At 41.0% G+C, this 18,699-nt stretch overlaps 1 protein-coding gene across 5 annotated transcripts in view; it reads left to right on the top strand.

Moving 5' to 3' along the window:
- Positions 1-15,057, top strand: part of KIAA1210 (KIAA1210 ortholog) — a 149,467-nt gene extending 134,410 nt beyond the window's left edge. For all 5 annotated transcript variants that reach the window (XM_069747086.1, XM_069747085.1, XM_069747083.1 and 2 more), the window contains 4 exons: positions 5,383-6,870; positions 7,228-7,328; positions 8,924-9,014; positions 11,626-15,057. In XM_069747086.1, the coding sequence (XP_069603187.1) occupies positions 5,383-6,870; positions 7,228-7,328; positions 8,924-9,014; positions 11,626-11,768 (1,823 nt within the window). In that variant the 3' untranslated portion in view covers positions 11,769-15,057. The remainder of the gene's footprint in view (positions 1-5,382; positions 6,871-7,227; positions 7,329-8,923; positions 9,015-11,625) is intronic.
- Positions 15,058-18,699: the final 3,642 nt, after the last annotated feature.

The raw sequence follows: 18,699 nt of genomic DNA, 5'->3' as shown, positions 1-18,699 counted from the left end.
TACAGAGATTCCACGTCTCAGAGCTCGTCCTATTGTTTTTGGTTATTGCCAGATCTCTGTATGTGCGCTGATTACTGCACGCTGTGTTGCCTGATTGCCAGCCATAACAGTACAAGGAGCCACACCAATGATTCCCAATAGAGGGAAAAAAGAAATCCTGACATCATTTTTTTTTCTTAGCTCTGTCTTCAGTCTTTTTTTTCCCCTAGACATTAGAGTGCTTCAGGACACAGCTGTGGACATGGATATTCAGGCTCTGTGCTCCTCAATGGATAATCTCGTTGTAAATGTACAAAAGATTCAAGATACTATTGATCAGAAATCGATGCTAGAACCAAGAATTCCGATTCCTGATTTGTTTTTTGGTGACAGAACTAAGTTCCTGAGCTTCAGAAATAATTGTAAGCTATTTTTGGCCTTGAAACCTCATTCTTCTGGTAATCCTATTCAACAGGTTTTGATTATTATTTCTTTTTTGCGCGGCGACCCACAGGACTGGGCGTTTTCTCTTGCACCAGGAGATTCTGCATTGAGTAATGTTGATGCATTTTTCCTGGCGCTCGGATTGCTTTACGATGAGCCTAATTCAGTGGATCAGGCTGAGAAAAATCTGCTGGCTTTATGCCAGGGTCAGGATGATGTAGAAGTATATTGTCAGAAATTTAGGAAATGGTCAGTACTCACTCTGTGGAATGAATCTGCACTAGCGGCTTTGTTCAGAAAGGGTCTCTCTGAAGCTCTTAAGGATGTAATGGTGGGATTTCCTATGCCTGCTGGTTTGAATGAGTCTATGTCCTTGGCCATTCAGATCGGTCGTCGCTTGCGCGAGCGTAAATCTGTGCACCATCTGGCGGTACTGCCTGAGAGTAAACCTGAGCCTATGCAGTGCGACAGGACTATGACTAAAGTAGAACGGCAAGAACACAGACGTCTGAACAGACTGTGTTTCTATTGTGGTGATTCTACTCATGCTATTTCTAATTGTCCTAAACGCACTAGGCGGTTCGATAGCTCTGCCGTTATTGGTACTGTACAGTCCAAATTCCTTTTGTCCATTACCTTAATGTGCTCTTTGTCATCGTATTCTGTCATGGCGTTTGTGGATTCAGGCGCTGCCCTGAATCTGATGGATTTGGATTATGCTAAACGTTGTGGATTTTTCTTGGAGCCTTTGCGGTGTCCTATTCCGTTGAGAGGAATTGATGCTACACCTTTGGCCAAGAATAAGCCTCAGTACTGGGCCCAGCTGACCATGTGCATGGCTCCTGCACATCAGGAAGTTATTCGCTTTCTGGTACTGCATAATTTGCATGATGTGGTCGTGTTGGGGTTGCCATGGCTACAAACCCATAATCCAGTATTGGATTGGAACTCTATGTCGGTAACCAGCTGGGGTTGTCAGGGAGTACATGGTGATGTTCCATTTTTGTCTATTTCGTCATCCATTCCTTCTGACATCCCAGAGTTCTTGTCGGACTTTCAGGATGTATTTGAAGAGTCCAAGTCTGATGCCCTACCTCCGCATAGGAATTGTGATTGTGCTATCGATTTGATTCCTGGTAGTAAATTCCCTAAGGGTCGTTTATTTAATTTGTCCGTACCTGAACACGCCGCTATGCGCAGTTATGTGAAGGAGTCCCTGGAGAAGGGACATATTCGCCCATCGTCGTCACCATTGGGAGCAGGGTTCTTTTTTGTAGCCAAGAAGGATGGTTCGCTAAGACCGTGTATTGATTACCGCCTTCTTAATAAGATCACTGTTAAGTTTCAGTATCCCTTGCCATTGATTTCTGACTTGTTTGCTCGGATTAAGGGGGCTAGTTGGTTTACTAAGATTGATCTTCGTGGTGCGTATAATCTGGTGAGAATCAGGCAGGGAGATGAATGGAAAACGGCATTTAATACGCCCGAGGGTCATTTTGAGTATCTGGTGATGCCGTTCGGACTTGCCAATGCTCCATCTGTTTTTCAGTCTTTTATGCATGACATTTTCCGTGAGTATCTGGATAAATTCTTGATTGTTTACTTGGATGACATTTTGATCTTCTCAGATGATTGGGAGTCTCATGTGAAGCAAGTCAGAATGGTTTTCCAGGTACTGCGTGCTAATTCCTTGTTCGTGAAGGGATCAAAGTGTCTCTTCGGTGTGCAGAAAGTTTCATTTTTGGGGTTCATCTTTTCCCCTTCTACTATCGAGATGGATCCGGTTAAGGTTCAGGCCATCCAGGATTGGACTCAGCCGACATCTCTAAAAAGTCTGCAGAAATTCCTGGGCTTTGCTAATTTTTATCGTCACTTCATCTGTAATTTTTCTAGCATTGCCAGACCATTGACCGATTTGACCAAGAAGGGTGCTGATTTGGTTAATTGGTCTTCTGCTGCCGTGGAAGCTTTTCAGGAGTTGAAGCGTCGTTTTTGCTGTGCCCCTGTGTTGTGTCAACCTGATGTTTCTCTTCCGTTCCAGGTCGAGGTTGATGCTTCTGAGATTGGTGCAGGGGCGGTTTTGTCACAGAGAGGTTCTGGTTGCTCAGTGTTCAAACCATGTGCTTTCTTTTCCAGGAAATTTTCTGCTGCTGAGCGTAATTATGATGTGGGCAACCGAGAGTTGCTGGCCATGAAGTGGGCATTCGAGGAGTGGCGTCATTGGCTTGAGGGTGCTAAGCATCGCGTGGTGGTATTGACTGATCATAAGAACTTGACTTATCTCGAGTCTGCCAAGCGCTTGAATCCTAGACAGGCCCGTTGGTCGTTATTTTTTGCTCGTTTTGATTTTGTGATTTCATACCTTCCGGGCTCTAAAAATGTGAAGGCGGATGCTCTGTCTAGGAGTTTTGTGCCCGACTCTCCGGGGTTATCTGAGCCGGCGAGTATCCTCAAGGAAGGAGTCATTGTGTCTGCCATCTCCCCTGATTTGCGGAGAGTGTTGCAGAAATTTCAGGCTAATAAACCTGATCGTTGTCCGGCCGAGAAACTGTTCGTCCCTGATAGGTGGACTAGTAAAGTTATCTCTGAATTTCATTGTTCGGTGCTGGCCGGTCATCCAGGAATCTTTGGTACCAGGGAGTTGGTTGCTAGATCCTTCTGGTGGCCATCTCTGTCACGGGATGTGCGTGCTTTTGTGCAGTCCTGTGGAATTTGTGCTAGGGCTAAGCCCTGCTGTTCACGTGCCAGTGGGTTGCTTTTGCCCTTGCCGGTCCCGAAGAGGCCTTGGACACATATTTCGATGGATTTCATTTCTGACCTTCCCGTTTCTCAAAAAATGTCGGTCATTTGGGTGGTCTGTGATCGCTTTTCTAAAATGGTCCATCTGGTGCCCTTGGTTAAATTGCCTTCCTCCTCTGATTTGGTGCCTTTGTTCTTCCAGCATGTGGTTCGTTTACATGGCATTCCTGAGAATATTGTTTCTGACAGAGGTTCCCAGTTTGTCTCGAGGTTCTGGCGAGCCTTTTGTGGTAGGATGGGCATTGACCTATCTTTCTCCTCGGCCTTCCATCCTCAGACTAATGGCCAGACCGAACGAACCAATCAGACCTTGGAAACATATCTGAGATGTTTTGTTTCCGCTGACCAGGATGATTGGGTGTCATTTTTGCCGTTGGCTGAGTTCGCCCTTAATAATCGGGCCAGCTCGGCTACCTTGGTCTCTCCATTTTTCTGCAATTCTGGGTTCCATCCTCGTTTCTCTTCAGGACAGGTTGAGTCTTCGGACTGTCCTGGTGTGGATTCTGTGGTGGACAGGTTGCAGCAGATCTGGACTCAGGTAGTGGACAATTTGACCTTGTCCCAGGAGAAGGCTCAGCTTTTCGCTAATCGCAGACGCCGTGTGGGACCCCGACTTCGTGTTGGGGATTTGGTTTGGTTATCTTCTCGTCATATTCCTATGAAGGTTTCCTCTCCTAAATTTAAACCTCGTTTTATTGGTCCGTATAGGATTTCTGAGATTCTCAATCCGGTGTCTTTTCGTCTGACCCTCCCAGACTCCTTTTCCATACATAATGTATTCCATAGGTCGTTGTTGAGGAGATACGTGGCACCTATGGTTCCATCTGTGGAGCCTCCTGCCCCTGTTTTGGTGGAGGGGGAATTGGAGTATATTGTGGAGAAGATTTTGGATTCTCGTGTCTCTAGACGGAAACTCCAGTATCTGGTCAAATGGAAGGGTTATGCTCAGGAAGATAATTCCTGGGTTTTTGCCTCTGATGTCCATGCCCCAGATCTTGTTCGTGCCTTTCATGTGGCTCATCCTGGTCGGCCTGGGGGTTCTGGTGAGGGTTCGGTGACCCCTCCTCAAGGGGGGGGGTACTGTTGTGAATTCTGTGGCTGAGTTCACTTCTGTGGTCACAAGTGGTATTGCAGTCTCTGGGCTTCCTCCCTCAGGTGTTTTGGTGAGCTCGTTGGCTGCCTTGCTATTTAGCTCCACCTGAGTCTGTCTTCCTTGCTCCTTGTCAATGTTCCAGTGTTGGATCTGAGCTACTGCATCTTTCCTTGGGCCTGCTGCTCTGCTAGATAAGTGCTTCTAGTTTGTTTTCTGTTTTTTTCTGTCCAGCTTGCTATTGTCTTTTGCTGGAAGCTCTGAGAAGCAGAGGGGTGCACCGCCGTGCTGTTAGTTCGGCACGGTGGGTCTTTTTGCCCCTTTGCGTGGTTTTCGTTTTAGGGTTTTTTGTAGACTGCATAGTTCTCTTTGCTATCCTCGCTCTGTCTAGAATATCGGGCCTCACTTTGCTGAATCTATTTCATTCCTACGTTTGTCTTTTCATCTTGCTAACAGTCATTATATGTGGGGGGCTGCCTATTCCTTTGGGGTATTTCTCTGAGGTAAGTCAGGCTTGTATTTCTATCTTCAGGCTAGTCAGCTCCTCAGGCAGTGCCGAGTTGCATAGGTAGTTGTTAGGCGCAATCCACTGCTGCTTATAGTTGTGTGAGGATAGATCAGGTACTGCAGTCTACAGAGATTCCACGTCTCAGAGCTCGTCCTATTGTTTTTGGTTATTGCCAGATCTCTGTATGTGCGCTGATTACTGCACGCTGTGTTGCCTGATTGCCAGCCATAACAGTCACGGTCACCAGGGTGTCTTAAAAGGTTTGGAGTAGAAGGCAGAACTAGAATGGCTAGAAAAGGAAAAGTTATGTAAGGTACAGATCTTGACACTCTAGTCACCTGTTTTTAGGGGGATGTATGCTGGTTTGGCAGGTTTCCATTGGTTGGTTTATAATATTCATGGGAGCTTGTTCGGATGACCAGCGTATGTTCTTGAGCACAGTGACTTACGGTGATTCGCAGTTGAGGAAGGCCAGCCCAACTACTAGAGATGTAGATTGTCCTAAATCAGGAAAGAAAACCCAACTATCCTAACCATTTTTATTTCATTTTTGTTATTTTAGATGCTCTACTGCAAAAACCAAATGAAGATACAATTGTCTCTGTTTGTGACCTACAAACGGATGTATCGCAAATGAATTCCAAAAATTCCAATGCACATTTGCTTTTGGAAGCCACTCTGCTTGAGAACCAAACATGGTCATTTCAGAATGAAGAAATATGTAGTGAAACTGATGTGGATGGAAGTCGCATGTCTACAGAAAATCAGATCGATGCATCTGCAGAAGATTCAAAAAGGGACGAAGTTATTACATCATCAGAAACTTGTGATTTCCAACCTAGCCATGTAAATAATGAGATCATAGATATGGTTAAACCTTCTGAACTCCATGTTGATTCTCCTGAAAATAACATTGTTCAAATAGAAAATCCCAATTTAAACACCAGCCAAGTCCTAGTTTGTGGAACATTAGGAAATTACCAGCCAAACCTAGAAAAAGCAGAAACCGTTGCAGTGAGTGAAATAATAGATAAAGAATGCAATGGGCATGGCAAAGTCTTATCAAGTGTAGAAAAAGATTTATTAAATGTGATGGAAAGTGACTTGGTTGAAGGTGAGTCCTTACAAGACTGTGTGTTGTCACTAGAACCAGTCACTCCCATGATAAAGGATGAGGAAGTTCAAGCGGTTCAGGTTTCTTTTGAAGATGTTGATTCGTATGAAACTAATGACGATGAGTATCCTGGTACAATATTACAAAATGCAGAACTTCTCCTAGAAGTGTCTGATCAACTGGTTGAAGCTAATGAGGGTAAGATCGAGCACTCGCCTTCCGAACAAGAACCAAAAACCATTGATCTGAGTAATACTGAAGGTAGCGATAAAGAACATTCAGATGTTGTTAGTGTAAATGATAGCAAGGCACCTACTATAATAATAAATGCCAATGACTCTTTCTACACAGATGTCTCCACCGTTGTGCCTGATGTTGGTCTTCTTTCAAACAGTGAAACTTCCATAGAAATAGGCAAAGTAATTAAAGCAGCAGAGCCAAATCCTGAGAGTAACGTTAAAGGATCTGCAAAACCAGTAAGGTTTACTGTAACCCCAGCATGGCAAAGAGCACTTCCAAGTGGATCTAGTATCAAAGATAGTCCCTTCATCAAGAATATGATGGTTAATATGGACAGGTCTGAATCTTTTGATGGTGCAGAGGAGTCTGTAGTACAAAGTAATAGTAAGAAGAATAATGTTCAAAAAAACAAAGAGGAATCTTCTGCTCACTTTGGTATCAGGCTTAGACGGACTTCATCTTCTATAAAGTATAGTGACGACCATCAAGAAATGTCTTCCAAACAAGGCATATCTTCTGGGGATAACTCATCCTTACCTTCAGAGAAAAACATGCAAAGTCCTAAAAAAACACAAGTTAACACGGACTGTGCACAAATTACGAAAATCTCTCCCACTAATGAGGATAAATCCACTACAGAAATTAAAATTCAGGCAAAATCAAAAGCAGAAGATCCTTCACCACAAGAAAACTCTGGTATATCTTTAACCATTCGATTAATTGGACTGTATACAAAATGTGTATATTAAAATGGGTATAAAATAGAGTGTAGTAACCTATAAGCCATTTATTGGAATTTTTGAAGTAGAGCAGAAAGGGGTGAACTCAATCTGATTTCTCGCTCTAGACTTTACTGTTCCTTGACTCTACAAGTCTGGTTTGGTTAGTGATGGCATGAGAAGGATGTTGGTTCAATCATTAATATTCTGATAATATGGGATTATTATAGTTTATACTGAGGGTTCAGTTATTGGGGAATATTTAATTTGTCTGAATTGGTATACAGTCCTCTACACAATGTATAAAAATATGTAATCATAATTTTCTTTTTAGAACCTGCATGGATTACAATGGCAAAGTTGAAACAAAAAGGGTTTCAGGAGCATCCGCTTGCCAAAGAGCAGAGTAGCACAGCCGAAAATGAGAAAGTTGAGGTAGGGAATTCAAGATATTTTGTTGTAGTCTTTGCCAGAATGCATTTTATTTTTCAACTTTTCTGCAAAGAAAAGTCAGTGCTTTACGAAGAATCCTTATTACCATCCATTACTTTAAAACTCTGATCCACGTATACTGTTCCATCTACATTTATTTAGATGTAGAAGTAAAACAGTATAAAATAGTCTTCCATGTGATATCGCTTGTATGATGTCATATGCACTGGTGCAATAAATGAGATTCATCATATCTGTGGACAATCCCATTTATGAAGTTGGTGGTGACCTCATCAAGATTAATTTATAGGGACTGATCCAGTTTGTGATGTCACTACCTGGCTGGTCTCGACCTGTGGCAATGCCACCCATTCTGAGTCCTTATAAGAGATGTATATCTAACTATGTCACTGACGTCAAAGCTGCTACAATGTCCCCTTACATGGAAGGTTGTTTCATGTCAAAGTGCCCTACATACACTCCATGTCCCTAGCAATTACCCTGATAGTCATCGGTTGTCATCCCTCCTGATGCCATGACTATGGCCTCACTGTCCTCTAAGAACTCAAAAGGACACACACTGTAGGCCACCGATGTCCAGGCTTGGACTGGCCCACAGTAGAACCCGGTGAATGCCCCAGTGGGCCCCTGTGCGGGAGTGTACACTTAATTCACTATGTACAGACAAAGGCAGCATCTCGTCATTCATTTAACAAAATGCCAGATTTATGAATGAGGGTAAACCAGCTGAACAGTGATCCGCCGGAATCAATGTTACCGGTGGGCCGTAGGCAGCCCAATCCGACACTGCCCATGCCCCACCCTTCCAGTAGTAGATACCTTTTAGTCGGAGTATAAGGCCGACTCTTATGATGGCCTCCCACACAATTCCTAGCCCTTGGGGATCTTCCTCACCTCCAGCAGTATATTTGGATTGCGATCAGTGATGAGCGAGTATACTCGTTGCTCGGGTTTTCCCGAGCCTGCTTGGGTGATCTCCGAGTATTTGTGAGAAGATGAGAAAATAGGATGCAGAGGCTTCATAAATACGAATCGATGTATTAAAGGGATTTTCTGTTTCCAGAAAAAACACTATCCCTGGCCACAGTTTGTTTTATTTTCTTTAAAAAAAACCTGCACTTTTCTCACCATTCTTTGGGTCCAACCCTGAATCTCCACTGGTGCTTCTGGCGTCTGTTCTTGCCTCCAGTTGTGACGTCACGTCAGCAGCCATTTGCTCAGCTCAGCAGCCATTTGCTCAGCTCAACATCTCTGCTGGAGTTGATGACTTGGACCACTCACAGCCACAGGTCAGTTATTGGCTGCAGTGCTGATGACATGAAGAGGGCACTGCAGACAATAACACACTGGGTGCAGTGGCAGAGACAAAGCGCTAAATCCGGGAAGGGTGAGTAAGACTGTTTTTGTTTTTTCAAAACAACTTCAGGAGGGGTGACAAAATTGTCAAAAATATATACTGTAAATCTGCTCCAATGTCTTCTACCGGTCTCGTACAGAGGATGCCTGCTGTACCCCGGCCATCACCTTATAATACCTAGAAAGAATTGTGTTATTACAACTTTGTGCTCATTTTCCAGGGAACTGAATGTATCCTGCAAAAAAATCTAGTCACAAGTCCACAGGAAGTAGAAACAAAGACGACTGAGCAAACCGCTGCCGACAGTCCAGGTATTGCACAGAATCTGACTTTATACTGTTTTGTTGTATATCTGGACCTCTATATTATGAACTGAATTATTAATTGACTATATGGAAAATTTTGTGGATTGTTTCTGCCCTACCTATTATTGAAGTCGTTAGTTACCAAGAATTATTAAGCATTAGTGATGAGAGAATATACTCGTTACTCGAGATTCTTCGAGCACACTCGAGGGTCCTCCGAGTATTTTTTAGTGCTCGGAGATTTAGTTTTTCTTGCCGCAGCTGAATGATTTACATCTGTTAGCCAGCATAAGTACATGTGGGGGTTGCCTGGTTGCTAGGGAATCCCCACATGTACTTATTCAGGCTAACAGATGTAAATCATTCAGCTGCGGCAAGAAAAGCTAAATCTCCGAGCACTAAAAAATACTTGGAGGACCCCCGAGTGTGCTCGAAAAATCTTGAGTAACGAGTATGTTTGCTCATCACTATTAAGCATGCGCTTTTACTCAACACGTTTTGAATAAACCCGCATGTTTAATAATTCTTGGTAATTAACGTCTTCAATAGGTAGGGCGGAAACAATCCAAAAATTTTGCATATCTTCAGTTCATTGGTTTGACAACCTATGGATCCAGCAGCTGAACAACGTTTCAAAACGCATAAATTTATGAATCCGGTCAATTATTTTAATTGTTTGTTGGATAAGACCCTATTTGCGCTCCTTTAGCTTTTTTTTTTTTACTATTAATATTGTGTTTAACCCCTTACCGGCATCGGACGTACTATACCGTCCGATGCCGGCTCCCCTGCTTTGATGCAGGGCTCCGCGGTGAGCCCGCACCAAAGCCGGGACATGTCAGCTGTTTTGAACAGCTGACATGTGCCCGTAATAGGTGCGGGCAGAATCGCGATCTGCCCGCACCTATTAACTAGTTAAATGCCGCTGTCAAACGCAGACAGCGGCATTTAACTACCGCTTCCGGCCGGGCGGCCGGAAATGACGTCATCGCCGACCCCCGTCACATGTCCGGGGGTCGGCGATGCGTCTCCATTGTAGCCATAGAGGTCCTTGAGACCTCTATGGTTACTGATTGCCCGTCGCTGTGAGCACCACTCTGTGGTCGGCGCTCACAGCACACGTGCAATTCTGCTACATAGCAGCGATCAGCAGATCGCTGCTATGTAGCAGAGCCGATCGTGCTGTCCCTGCTTCTAGCCTCCCATGGAGGCTATTGAAGCATGGCAAAAGTAAAAAAAAAAAAGTTTAAAAAAATGTGAAAAAAATAAAAAAAACATAAAAGTTTAAATCACCCCCCTTTCGCCCCAATCAAAATAAATCAATAAAAAAAATATCAAATCTACGCATATTTGGTATCGCCGCGCTCAGAATTGCCCGATCTATCAAATAAAAAAAAGTATTAACCTGATCGCTAAACAGCGTAGTGGGAAAAAAACTCGAAACGCCAGAATTACGTTTTTTTGGTCGCCACGACATTGCATTAAAATGCAATAACGGGCGATCAAAAGAACGTATCTGCACCGAAATGCTATCATTAAAAACGTCATCTCGGCACGCAAAAAATAAGCCCTCAACCGACCCCAGATCACGAAAAATGGAGACGCTACGAGTATCGGAAAATGGCGCAATTTTTTTTTTTTTTTTTTTTTTTTAGCAAAGTTTGGAATTTTTTTTCACCACTTAGATAAAAAATAACCTAGTCATGTTTGGTGTCTATGAACTCGTAATGACCTGGAGAATCATAATGGCAGGTCATTTTTAGCATTTAGTGAACCTAGCAAAAAAGCCAAACAAAAAACCAATGTGGGATTGCACTTTTTTTGCAATTTCACCGCACTTGGAATTTTTTTCCCGTTTTCTAGTACACGACATGCTAAAACCAATGATGTCGTTCAAAAGTACAACTCGTCCCGCAAAAAATAAGCCCTCACATGGCCAAATTGACGGAAAAATAAAAAAGTTATGGCTCTGGGAAGGAGGGGAGCGAAAAACGAACACGGAAAAACGAAAAATCCCCTGGTCATGAAGGGGTTAAAATAATACAAATATGTCAGAGGAACATTTTAATCTATAAAAAGTGTGACCTAAATTAATTCTTTTTTTTTTTTTTTTCAATTAGTTTAACTTAGAAGAATTTGGAGAAACCAATTTACCATATATAGTATAAATATGCAGCATAAAATATTCTTTTCCTATCCGTTTATATATGTGACATCTTTATAAGAATATCAAGTAGAAAAAAAAATTCTTTGTTTTTGGATATATTCTTACAACCTTTGCTTAATTATTTTCTGGATCGTCCTAATCAGTAGATCAGGGGAGCAGCAGCGCCCCCTTCACTGCAGTACCTGGTACAGTGACATCCATATTGTTGTGGCGGTGTTTGGTGCTGCTGGTTATGTGAAGGGAACAAGCAATAGTACCATACAAACACTCAGTGTCCGATAGTGCAGTGTATGGGGTGCGGCTTTCCAGTGAGCACTACCACTATGCTTAACCTTGATAATCTCTTCCAAATGCAAAATAATAATATAAAAATAATTTGCATTGTTTTTATAAGGGTAGTTATGTTTCCTTCATAAATATATAAATTCAGACTTTTTTGTTTGATCATAGCTGCACCAGAGGAGGCACAACCAGATTGTGAGAAGATCACGCCCCCTACACAACCACAAAACCCAGACGAGCCACCATGGTTTTCACTTGCCAAGAAGAAGGCGAAAGCATGGAGTGAGATGCCCCAAATTGTTCAGCAATAATAAATACAAGTCTATTCCGTGTCTTTATTATCTGTGATAAAACCTCGGACAATGATCGTTGTTCTGTATGTATCCACGTTCTCGACCTTGACATAAGGAAACCAGTATTTCTTATTTTTACACCTGTTGTTTTTTTTTGTTTTGTTTTTTACTCCAAAAGGGATTAGAGGAAGTTCTATTTTCATTCTAGGGAATTGACCAGGCTAGATTAATCTTTAATGTATGATTATTTTTCTTTTGTTTTCCATGTAATATTTTCAAGCACCTGTAAATGAAAACAGATGTGGGGAATGTTGTAGGCCGCTTCATGTTAAGAAATGTTGGTGCAAGTAGTCATTGTTGTATACCAGTGTGGCATGTAGAGATTAAAGGCGGTGGTCAGAAATAATATCTTCTAGAATGATGTTCATGGCTTATTGGTCGTATGCACTATATTTGTTGTTGGCTATTCTGAAATACCTGAAACTGTGAGGTGGGTCCTCAGAGACCCAACTTAGAGGGTACACTGCATTAAGTGTCGATTGCATATTTTTGGGGAATTTTTCTAAAGTGGATCCCCACCTAAATTTATTTTTTGAATAGGTCATATTGACAAAATGTATTTTTTGGCACTCTACAAAACTTTTCACTGCAGCTTGACTTTTCTCTTCTGTTAAAACCCAAGAATGTTCTAAATAAAGCACTATTAAGATGTTATGTGAAAAAGGCAATTACCAGGGCTTACTGGGCTTGGAGGGTCCATAATCATCTTGATAAATATGATCAGTTGAGGCTGTTGCAGACAGTGGTCTAGCAGTACCCAGTTGCGTAGATTCAGCCCTAAGCACTATTGTCTTTTTATTTTCAATGGATAAATATAGAAGACTTCAACTTTTTGGTAGAATATCAGAGTATTATTCTTTGTCTCCATGGAATGGACTGTAACTGATGCCAACTACTGACCAAGCCAGCGACCTCTTCTGACATTTTCTTTTTTAATAAATTATTGTATTCTATAGGATAATTCCTCTGTTATTACTCATAAAAATGTATTAATAAACTAACAACTAGCTGTTGCGAGGTTGGGGATGTGACCCTACACAGACTGACACGCTCCGTTCATTGCCATATTGTGTAGAGATAATACATCCATTTGACAAGGGGAATGGATGTAAACATATTCTACATTTCTAGGAGAAATAACAGAAAGAGTCAAGAAAAGATGCTCTAGAATGGTTATTGTAACTAACACAGAATGCCAAAAAACTCGCAAAAAGAAATGTAGAGAGAAATGGTAGTGTGAAAAGACCTTAGACATCCCATTGAGTTACCTTTTGTGTAAGGCCTACCTGGCTATGCGATTTGATTTGATTTTTTTTTTAATAATATTTTTAACCAACATGTTCATCTATAGTTTACAAAATTATATATAGTTTTTAATGATACAATCTTTTTGAATTAATGCTTTTTAATTTCTTGAGTCTTAACAGTAAGTAAAAGCCATTAGAAAATTAAGTTGTTTTTTAACTTGGTCAAATCACAAATTGTGAATAGAACAGACATGGAGTACGTTTTTTGGTTACATTTTTCGCACAGCTGGCTGGATTGTAAAACAAGCTTGATGCATTGGATGGAATTTAGCGTAGGGTTTTTTTTGTAGATATTCTTCATAGTCATTATGATTGTAAGCATTCTATCATTGCAAAACTGAACGTGTAACCACCAGCAATCTACATAAAGCCACATTGTAATTTAGGTGCCGAGTATTCGAATAGCATTTAATAGAACAGTGCAACTAAAACTGTAGTTCACTTTTGACAACCAGACTGCGAGTGATACATCGACGATTTATTTGACACAATGCTGTGGTTTTGCGTTGCAAAAGTTGAACTCCATCTGATCCCAATTCTGCACTGCAGGTCAATTTACGCTGAGGATCTTCTTTGTGACATGTTGATTAGAATATGGAAAATCTCATTTACAATGTTCATACAGCAGTTTTTCTTTGAGGAAATTCCATTGCCAATATACCCTCTTCTAAATGGATGCTGGATTATAAAGCGTGAAATGAGATTTGAAAAAATAGTTGTCATCTTTTTTTTCTCAAATATACATCATTTTTTGCACACTGGCATTATGTGAATGGCGCAAAACTGGATACGGAACAAGAGTGGCACCATTTAACAAAATAAAACATGCTTTATATTTAAAAGTTGTACAAGTTTCTTGAAAGAAGCCTGACAGCACCAATAGACCAAACCAAGCACAGAGGCTTGGTGCATCCTTGGTGTTTCCAAACAGTTGAGTGCCCCTTCCCACTTATTATTCCTCTCACCATGTACCCCTTCTTTTATTGACAGTTCTAGCTTTACAGAAGCCATAGAAGGATGAAGATAAAAGGAAGACAAGTAGGTCGGTGCACTGAACTACTCTTCGAGCACTGGTGCTTGGTTTCAATAGTATTTGTGTGCTAAAAGACTTCTATTGAATGTCAATATTTCATATTAAAGCAAAGTTCCATTTTATTTAAAGCGGTTGTCCATTACTTTTACATTGATGGCCTATCCTTAGGATAGGTCATCAATGTCTGATCAGCCAGGGTCCGACACCCGGCACCCCCGCCGGCCAGAAGAACTCTTACCGAGCTGCTCCATCTACTTGTAGCGGCCGCTGCATGGACTGCACATCCACCTCCTACTGATTTGAATAGGAGGCGGATGTGCAGTACCAAGCCCGGCCACTACAAGTAGACGGAGCAGCTCGGCAAGTAAGTACTTACGGCTGACCGTCGTTGACACCAATAACCGCTGGTGAACCGGGTGTCGGACCCGGCCGATCAGACATTGATGACCTATCCTAACAATAGACTATCAATTTAATTGTGGTGCACAACCTCTTTTAATGTAAGTGGAATAAGTGTATTTATAGCATATTCATGATTCGGGCACTTTTCAGTTTTAGAAACCATTCCACAATGCTTAGCAGAGGAACGGCACAGTCAGAGAAAACAGCCATGACTGTACAAGTATGAATTTCAAATGATCTACGCATTTTTGCAAACCATATGACACGTTTTATTAGATACTGCCCTTGTACATATTGTATGGTATATAAACTTGTTTATACTCTCTAATACCTGCTTTCCTATGGTAACTTTTCATGCATGGTTTGTATATATGTACCAAGTTTGCCTTGTGTCCTTTTCCATGTGTTTGTCTTTATATAGTATTTTTGTAGTTTCTCTTTTTTGGGAAATACATTGTTTATATCAATTTGTTTACAAATGTTTAATAAATGATCCAATTTATTATTTATGCTGCTCCTTTATCTTTCATAGTTGTGCACATGGTTTAATCTATGCATTCCTTATGTCCAATTAAAAACACAGAATTGGCAAAAGATGCAGGAAATTCCTTAAACTTGATGTAATGGGATGCATCAAAATATTATTTAGGTAGTATTTAAGCAGAGAATTTACTAGTAATGAGTTCGCCAGCTTTCAATTCTATTTTGTATTATTTTAAATGCAAAACCTATTACTGACTCTTTTCTCTTTTCTTTAACATCTTTTAAGTGTGGGTTATTTTTCTGTTCTTTGCATTTTATTAAAAACACCGCATGTCTGAAAAAACACCACGAAAGGAAGCATTTACTTAATTTTTTTTTCTGCCTCGGAAAATGTAATGGCAGAATCACAACCTCAAACTACTGAACTTATAGTTAGCTTATGTATTGGACTATATTCCCACAATGAGTATTTTTGAGTTTTTGATGTTGCAGATTTTTACAGCATTTCTGCACCTAATAGCTATGTTGGGTTACTTTTTTGTGTGTTTGAGAGCGATTTTCAGAGAGTATGGTCTTTTGACTGTCAGACAGTAATATATATTTTGGGGACTCCTCACCCCGTGTGTTTGAGAGGTGGCAGAGTATTATGTATATGGGGTGTGTGGATTGTGTTGGGGTATGATTTATTCTCACTTTGTAGCTTATAGCAGAAGTCAAGCGTAAGATTGAATGAGAGGAGATAAATGAAAACATGTAGTAGCGCCCCACGTCTCATGCTGAGAAGTGTGTATGTAACAATGCAGTTTTATCGCATTTTTTAAGCTTTTGTTTTCTTCTTTTTTTGCTATGTCATGTTTTGAAGTTAAGTTGCTTTGTTTTTGATACCTCCTGATATTAGGCTTTGATAAAACTTTTATTGATAGTCATGTGCGGTTTATATGTGTTTTTACTGAAGATGCGCTAAAAATTTCACCTGCGTTTTTGACCTGCGGATTTTCCACATCCAATTCAAATCTATGGGACATGACTATGCAAAATACCCACTTGAGCCATCATGAAAACATGATCTGTTGGTGTCTCTTGAGGGCTGGAGGTGGAGTAGAGTATAAATGGCAGGTATGTATTACACAAAGGCACTGACTTTAACCCCTTAACGACCGGAGGTATTTTTGTTTTTGCGGTTTCATTTTTTGCTCCCCTTCTTTCCAGATCCATGTGAGGGCTTGTTTTTTGCAGGACAAGTTGTACTTTCTAACGACACCATTGTGTTTTTTTTTTATTAATTCCAATCTGGAATGGGGGGATATTGAGCAAGTAGAATTTAGGGTCCAATGGAACATGAAGACACGTGACTTAGAAAATGTAAAGTTTTGACCTTGCTCCAGAACATTTCTATAATCGAACATGTCGAAAAAATATGGGTTAGGTCTCCATCAGAACCACACCTCCAACATTGGCTAGATATATTAGGATTACATTTATATAATAATGGAGTGTGGTACCAAAACATGAACAATTTAAACTGGTTTTCCTTATACGCGTAACAAGTGGAAGTCTTAGCTGCCCTCCTCCAGACCCCCTGCCACCCAGAGAAAAAGATTCCCCAAGAAACCCTCCCACCTGTCCATATAGGAGTGTCTTGGAGACTTATCTGGATATGGGTACAATAAAATCCTATAGATATCAGAAATAAGACCCTTGGTCGATACCCCCGCCCTGCAGAGTCTCTCAAAGCGAGTTGGTATAGAAACTGTTGAGGAGTAAAGAGACTGCATATAATGCCTAATTTGTAAATACTGATAGAAAGAGTTTGACAGTAAATCGAAGCGTGATTGTATCTTATCAAAAGGTAACAAGGACCTAGAGTGACTATGAACTTTATCGGCAAAACAAAAAAGTCACTTATCAAACCACAACTTAATCAAGTTCCCCCTAATACTAGTTGGTAATTTGGGATTAAACAAAAAGGAAGTTAGGGGAGAGCATCTCAACATCAGTGGGAATTTTTTCATACAGGTATTCCAAATCACCTTAGTGAAAGCCATTGTTCCCAACGTGTGCAAGTCGAGTTTATTTGAGGTAGTTTCCCATAGATACGAGTTGGGATGGACCAGAGCCATCCACAATTTCTCAATCTCCATCCACCTAGAAAATGCTCTAGGTGCTGATCAGGCTGGGATACAGCTCAATGAGTTGCCCAATAATATTTGGTGATATCTGTGACACCCAAACCTCCTCTATCTCTACTAGCTAACGTAATTTGGTTTTTGATCCTGTGCCTTCTATGAGCCCAGATAAAGTGGATGATAGACGACTGAATACCCTTCAGGTCTCCATAGGGGACCACAGCAGGGAGTGTCTCAAATAAGTATAGTAGCTTTGGAAGAATGGTCATTTTAAACGCTGATATTCTCCCAAATGGGGATAGTGGTAAGTTATTCCATTTATTAAGTAGTTGTTTCAACTCCGAAAGCAATTGGGGTAATTATGTTTGAGACACCATTGGTTTTAACATATTGTATACTGGAAAACGGGAATAAAATTTAAAGTGCTGTGAAAACGCAAAAAAGTGCAATTCCACATTTTTTTTTTTTTTTTTTTTTACTATGCTCACTAAATGCTAAAACTGACCTGCCATTATAATTCCCCAGGTTATTATGAAATCATAGACACCAAACATGTCTAGGTTCTTTTTTCAAGTGGTGAAAACAAAATCCAAACTTTGGTTAAAAAACAAACAAACAAAAAAACACTTTTTTTTTTAACTTTTTGCATGCTTCAATAGTCTCCATGGAAGACTAGAAGCTGCAGTTGTCTGATCGGCTCTGCTACATACAGGCGATGATCAGATCGCCTGTATGTAGCAGAAATGTAAACTTTAGATGAGCGCTGACCACCGGACGGCGCTCATGGCAATGCAGCTATGACAACAATAGAGGTCTGCTGGAGACCTCTGGTTGTCATGCCAACCCATCGGTGACCCACGATCATGTGACTTGGTCACCGATGGGTGGGATTTCCGGTGTTCTTACCGGAGGTGCAAGTTAAATGCCACTGTCAAAGATTGAAAGCGGCATTTAACGGGTTAACAGCCATGGGTGGATCACGATTTCACTCCCCGGCTGTTAGAGACACATGTCAGCTGTTCAAAACCGCTAACATGTGCCAGGAAAGATGTGGGCTCAGTGCTGGAGCCTGCATCAAAGGGAGGAATTCTTACATGGGGGTGCCATTACGTCCATTTTCAGAAAGGGGCTACGTTTTAAGACGCAGGGGAGGAACTATTGAGGTATAGAGGAAGAAGTCGCTCCATGCATGAGTGCTCAGGAGTTTGAAGTTACAACTCTAGTAAGAAGAATTTTATCTACAATGAATGCTGCATCAATATTAAGAGGGAAAGTGAAACTGTTCCAGATTTTGAGGATGAAAACATCCAAATTTATTCCAATATTAAATTAAAACTCCATCATTAGAACAAGCATACAGACAGAATAAAAACATTTCAAGCATTCTTAGCCATGGTTAAGTACATACTGAGAAGCATGTTGTTAATGTAGATGGATGTATTCCACAAAAAATGGACATCAGGCGAGAAATCACTTGAGAACTTTTAACGTCTAGCTAAGTAAAGGGTTAAAAACTGTGCACCCAATATTCTGCCTCA

Source organism: Ranitomeya imitator, chromosome 2 (genome assembly GCF_032444005.1).
Source record: "Ranitomeya imitator isolate aRanImi1 chromosome 2, aRanImi1.pri, whole genome shotgun sequence".
In the NCBI taxonomy this organism is placed as follows: domain Eukaryota; kingdom Metazoa; phylum Chordata; class Amphibia; order Anura; family Dendrobatidae; genus Ranitomeya; species Ranitomeya imitator.
Note: the sequence above shows the minus strand (reverse complement) of the source record. Positions and strands in the feature narration are given on the sequence as shown.